Raw genomic sequence first — 6,480 nt, 5'->3', positions numbered from 1 at the left:
AAATAAGAATTTCTGTAGTCAATTTCAATCTCATTATGCATATAATATTTATACATATAATATTTTAAATTACAAATAATTATGTTATACAACTCCCTCCATCCCAAATTATTTTATTTTACGTTTTATGATCAAGTTGACTAGACCGAAAATTTCATTTAGAATATTATTGAAAACATTACAAAACTTATATTATTAGATAGTATATCAAATTTACTTTATTATGTATTTTTCAGTTTTTCTAAATAATGAGAAAATAATTTTAAATTTAAGGTTAAAGTTGAAGTCACATCAAGTCAAATGGTTCGTATAGAGCGATATAATATAAAATCAAAAATTACATAATTAGAAGAACAATTATAATATCTATTTAGTATGACAATATAACTTTATATTTGCTACTAAAAACAAAATTATAGTTTTGTTTATGAATATAACAAACTACAGTTATTGGTATATAGATTAAGAAAAGGTATAATAACTAGAAAACTGCAAAAAGTAAAAATGATTTTTATGTAAATGTAATAATATTATAACAAGTAAACAGCAACGTAAACAATAATTAAAAATAAAAAAAAACGTAGCTAGCTTGTAAAAAGTAGAAAAAGTTATTTTAGTTAAAGTATGATAGTTAAAACAATAAATCTTGGCATACATACTTAAACACGACAAACTCACTGCCTCAAAAATAAGATTAGGTTAAACTCCAACTTTTCAGCTACTTTTCAGCTACTAACATTTTTCCTATTTTTATTTGTGCAAGTTTAATTTCCTTCTTTACTTCGACATTAACAAAACAAAGGCATAGACGTATTACGTATAGTATTAAAAATGCAGTAAAGGAGAAAGAAAAGAGTAATATAAGACTGAAAATGGCAAGGGAGTTTCCACTTTCCAGAGAAAACCAAAAATAGTAGCAGAAGAAAAGCATGAAGCAGTAAGTTTAATTGCGTCAACAATGCTGCTAATATGTTATCAGAACTCTCAACGAACCTTTGCTATTCTATCTGTACTTGGTATTGAAGATCAATGCACTACGCAAATATATCTATCTCAATCCTAATTAGGCAATTCAAGGCAGATTTAATTTGCTTTAGAGTGTTCACAGCCAGCAATTTAACTATATTCACCGACACCTGGCTCAACTTACCTGACTTTGAATTGCTCACTATTGTTTGTAACACAATTGTTACAAGTGATCCTACTGGACATTTCTCCGCCATCAGACTTCCCCCCGGTGATATTGAATACAAAAAAAGGAAGTTTCAGGAGAACCAAAAACAGTAGCTGAAGAATAAATATTCTGCACCCTAGTTCGTCCCAGCTCAAGGTCTTCTGCCTCCTAAATTAACAACTTTAATCTCAATCTTGACGTCAGCCACTTCACAACCAGAAACGATCTCCTCTACGACTTCAGTGGAGCTGAGCACATCAACTGTTGTCTCGTAAACACACAGCTTAATATTGTCGCAAGTGCTTGATCCTAAATGACAAAACATACACAAAAAAGTTTAAGCAGATCAGCAGGTAACAATTTAAATTACAACCTTGAGGCTTTTATATTGTAGACAGTTTAATATCAGACAGTTCAACTTCGAGCAATTCTAAGATTTGAGATCTTCAATATCTCATGCATGCAAAACTTTGCACAAGGAGATGATCATGCCAACAACCAGTATTGGGATTTGGGTCTTCAAGAACAATCAGCCAACTGCTAACCCACTAACACGCCCTTCCCGAATATTAGCATGGGGTTCAAAACTTACAATACCGGTGATCATCTTTCAAGATGTGAACAGAGCGACCATGGCCTATAAAGCCACGTCCCAGGTTTTACCAACCCCTTCACCAACAAGCAGCCCTGTGCTTAATTTCAGTTTTCACTTTTCTGATGCCAAAACAAGGATCCCGTAATTTAAACCTCCAACAGCAAGGTAACCAATCCATGACATAGCATAAGATCACAGAGTGTAGAATTATAGGCTGCGAACCAATCCATTTTGTTCAATTCCAGAGACTACAAAATGCAGGATGAAGACTTTTCTTACATGACTTCGACATACCAACACAACATGATTAAAAACAGGCAGACATGCCAACATGGTTAAGTATAAAATAACATAGTAGCTGATAACCGCATCGCAACGGAGTTATCAGGGTTTAAAGACACAAGTTTATGAACTGTAGATAGGCATCAACACAAGTCATTTAACTCATACACCATTTACCACATATTTATACAAGCTTTATGTTTATTATGGGAGTGGGACAACCCCAAATCATTCATCTTTTCTGATCAAAGAAATCTTGCCCTCAATCTTCCACCAAAATTCGAAACTCTTAAGAGAAACCCTCTGCAGGCAAAAAAACTTAGAATTTATTATAACGGGCTATATATACCTTCAGAGCATGAGGCTAATCTCGTATTACTATCCACAAGCCGGTTTGGCGCTCTGGAAGGACCCCAGACTCTGAGGCCCTTGCCTTTTGCAACCCTGATAATTTCAGCAGTTACTGCATGCCAGAATGATAAAGAAAAGGAAAATTAGTGCATATAAAAAACTGCTATGTAGCCAACTAAAACTCAAGTCCTGAAAGCAAATAATGCAATCCTATTAAACAAAAATAACTTGAATTTAGGATCACAAAGTAGGACACAGACAGACTATTACATGATAAAAATTGCTGAATTAGAACAAAGTAGATTCAGTAATTTTATAGAAATTTTTGTGATGAATCATACTCTAATGTCCTAGTGTCCTATTTATTCACTATTAAATAATCTCAGAGAAGTACAATCATCTCAATCATGAAATTTTGAAAGTACATTTACCACTACAAAAGTTCTTATGCAATTATATTTTACAACCATGTTACAGTTACAGATTTTAAAAATTTAAAGCTTCTGAGACCCAAAAAGAATACTATTAAGTACAAACTAAATTTAGTAATCGGAGATTAATTGGGCACAATTTGTTATAGGTCCCATTCCCACATAAAGATATGGTGAGAATGGCCCATATTAGGGTAACACCCGATTCCGATCAAATGGATTCATTAAAACAGCATAACAGAACTCAGATTTACCTTTCTCAAAACTCCTGAAACTCCTAGACGAATTCAGGTAATGATCTTCTCAAACTCGTCCTGTGGGTTCCTAAAGCATGACTTAAATTTACGAGGGGAGAGAAAGGCAGAAACATCTAGGGCCCGGATAGATTTTTTTGGTGTATACCCTTCTTTTAACTTCCCTTCCTCATATGACCCCGCCTTGTTTTTACTTCTTAAAACTCTTTTCACCATAAATTAGCTGTTTCTTATATTACATTCCACAATAAAACTTTACATTAATTTATTTAATTTACTGTAATACACATACACATATCAAATTATAAAGCTTTATATTTAAAGTACTATATTCTATTGAAAAAACTATTTCAATGTTGTCCCAGAAACAGGTTTCACCATTCTCCTTCATGGTTGTCACGGCACTCGACTAGTCGCGACACAACCGGCGCTCGACTAGTCGAGCAGTCGAGAATGGCTAGTCGACTGGAGTAGTTGACTGGAGAAAAATGGATATTTCGCCCGACTGGTCGACTGACCAGTCGACTGGGCGACTAGTCGGGTCGACTAGTCTTTTGGATCCTCGACTGGTTTTAAATTTGACCCAAACCCGATCAAAAGCCGGTCAAAACCCGGCCCAGATTACTTTTAAACCCATAAAACACTTGTTAGTTCTTTTAATTATAACTCTGCAGTTAATTGTGTTCAGAATATTTTATATAATTTTCTGTTTTCCTGCTCTGTTTTTCAGCTGTTTTTTTGCATTAGAATTGCATCTTTTTTACATTCTGCTATGTTTCTGCATTAGAACTGCACTCTTTTTACATTCTGCTCTTTTCTGCAATCTGCGGTTAATTTTGACCATTCTGCATTCTTTTGTTTGCTCTTGTAAGTTGCATCAAATAATCAAATTTATATATAATTCTTCAGAAATACAAATATATAATTCTGTAGTTTAGGTTTACAATAATCATATAATCCACTAGTCAACTAATTTGCTTTGTTAGTATCCCTCTTATCTTATATATGCAGTTTCTTCCGGTCCTCATCCTTGAGTACTGAAATATAACATTTGATAGGTGTTAGAAACCTAAATTACATAATATATATATATATATATATATATTATATATAATTATATATTTATAATAATGTATTATTTTTTAGTCGACTAGTGCCCGGGGTCCATCGACTCGCCTCGACTTACCGCCGTGACAACCATGTTCTCCTTACCACCTCTCGTACTCTAATCACCTCAAAACTTCCGCCACTAAGTTTAGCTACAATCTACATAGCAATGTCAGCCAATCCAAATCTTGCTAAATTGTAAGTCCAAATTCTTTTTGAGAATGACCAATGAAGTCGTAGTCAAAGTTCAGGTTGAGTACCCTGAGGTTCCTTGGAGATGCAGAGCTGCGAACCTTTCGGTCATTTAACAAATGCCCAAAGCAGGCCCCAGCTGCTTATGTATGGGTTACGAAAGACACCCCAAGTCCTAAGGTGTTAACCAGGGGGATTTTATCGGGGTGCAAAGTATGAGAAGACCCCCCCCCCTTCCAAACAAAACCTCCTACACTTTTAATTTATAATTTTTCAGTGAAGGATTATAATGTATAATCTGAATAAGGATTTTATCAGTGATTATATTCTCCTATGACAGCTTTAGTTAAAGTTAAAGTGAATTAAGTCAACTAATTACTATTTCCATCAACATTGATTGGTATTGGCATTGCCATACCAATACCAAATAAGTTAATGTTCACTAGCAACCTACTAGTGAACATTGCTATTTAAATCCGTATTGATTTGGTTTTAGCCTAATAAGTTAATGTCATCGTAGTAGGACATTTATGTGATTGTGTGTTCATGCATGGGAATGTCTATTTTAAATGGCTAGGTGCAAATATGCTTTTCTACCAAATGAGGAACTTAGGAGCTTGAGCTCACTAGCAACCTACTAGTGAGCCCTGATGGACCATAATTGACAATACGGATAAACAACACAATTTTTCATACTTAAAAGAATTAAATGTTTTCAGATATTAAACTAAAAACAATGTAAATTAATCGTAAATCACTAATCAATATAGCAAGCACATATTCTCACAAGTACCTTCATTCAAGGTCTTGAGACACCTCGACGATGACATCACAATTCTAAACTTCTTCTCTTCCGGTTCCTCCATCTCAAGGCTAAAAAGTTATAACAATTCAAAATTAAAGAACTAACGTCAAACAAATTTAGAGGCTAGCAGAATCAAAATAATGTAACAAACTAACATCAAACTTGCGCAACTACAACAATCAAATTTGAATTACATTAAAATCTAATTTCATTTCCTTTGTTTTTTTACAATTTTAAAAAAATATAGACACCACACCTCGATAATTGGAAAGATAAAGAGGCGGGTAGATTGATGTACCTATCAAACATGCGGTCGGGGAGACGGCAATAGAGACGGCCTGCAAGATGGTAAAAGAGGGAGGGAGAAAAAGGTGATGGCAGACCAATAATTCCAAACTTTCTCGGCGCCATGCTCGATTCTGCTGATCTCAGGCCCTGTTTGGGAATGCTCGATTCTGCTGATCGCAGGCCCTGTTTGGGAATGCTCGATTCGGCTGATCTCAGGCCCTGTTTGGGAATGTTCGATTCGGCTGATATCAGGCCCTGTTTGGGAATTATACATAGGGGTTTAGTTTTAACAATCACACTTCAATTCAACTCCCTATGCCTTGTAATTTTTGAAAAAAGGACCTAAATGACATAAATTTAAATTGTAAAAAAATGGCACAATTCATAAATAAGGCATCTTATAACCCAATCCAGGGTGGGTGTCTCAGGCAACAGTACCTGTACAAAAGGAACTAATACGGGCGCATCAGTTATTGATAACCCCTTGCTCCCAAGTTTTAAAAATGGTGGAAAACAAGTGGAAGGTAAGTAAAATAGTTTCACTTTCATTTCTAATCGTGCTTCCGAGTTTTTAAAACGAACGGAAGCAAGTGGTCATGAATGTTTACTTCCTTACCTAATAAAAACCCGGGAGCTAGACCTAAATGTTTAAACAACAAACATAAAACATTTATCGAATTACCGTTGGCTTAATATTGTCAATTTTTTTGTGTAAGGTCTCAATCTCCTCAGATAGTGATAATCGACATTCCTTCAATTTTGAAATTATAGATTGTGTCACTTTCTCCAAGGCTTCCTCCATTGCTGACAACAATACAAAAATCAAAAAAAATAATTGCATAACAACATAAAATACTTACGCAAATAAGAGTAGAAACGGTAAAATGACATTAACACACCTATTGCAAATCACTGGTAACAATCGAGAAATAGCAATAGTTGAAGTTGAAATAAACTCTCGCTCTTTTCTATGCTAGGGTTTAGACTGGGTTGGGGGTTTT

At 34.7% G+C, this 6,480-nt stretch overlaps 1 protein-coding gene across 4 annotated transcripts; it reads right to left on the bottom strand.

Annotated features, from left to right (window-relative positions):
- Window positions 1–911: 911 nt before the first annotated feature.
- Window positions 912–6,480, bottom strand: LOC141672217 (small ribosomal subunit protein uS10-like). 4 transcript variants are annotated; one of them, XM_074478758.1, is made up of 6 exons: window positions 6,379–6,480; window positions 6,162–6,283; window positions 5,490–5,734; window positions 5,180–5,259; window positions 2,401–2,514; window positions 912–1,483 (listed from the first exon to the last, which is right to left on the bottom strand). In XM_074478758.1, the coding sequence occupies exons 2-6, from the start codon at window positions 6,279–6,281 to the stop codon at window positions 1,326–1,328; spliced, it is 717 nt and encodes a 238-aa protein (XP_074334859.1). In that variant the 5' UTR covers window positions 6,282–6,283; window positions 6,379–6,480; the 3' UTR covers window positions 912–1,325. The 4 variants fall into 4 exon arrangements, with proteins under 4 accessions (XP_074334859.1, XP_074334862.1, XP_074334861.1 ...); XM_074478761.1 differs by having other exon boundaries at window positions 5,490–5,698; XM_074478762.1 differs by having other exon boundaries at window positions 1,341–2,017.

The sequence above is a fragment of the Apium graveolens genome, chromosome 7, assembly GCF_009905375.1.
Source record: "Apium graveolens cultivar Ventura chromosome 7, ASM990537v1, whole genome shotgun sequence".
Lineage (NCBI taxonomy): Eukaryota > Viridiplantae > Streptophyta > Magnoliopsida > Apiales > Apiaceae > Apium > Apium graveolens.
The sequence above is the reverse complement of the archived record's forward strand: the minus strand, read 5'-3'. Positions and strand labels throughout refer to the sequence as shown.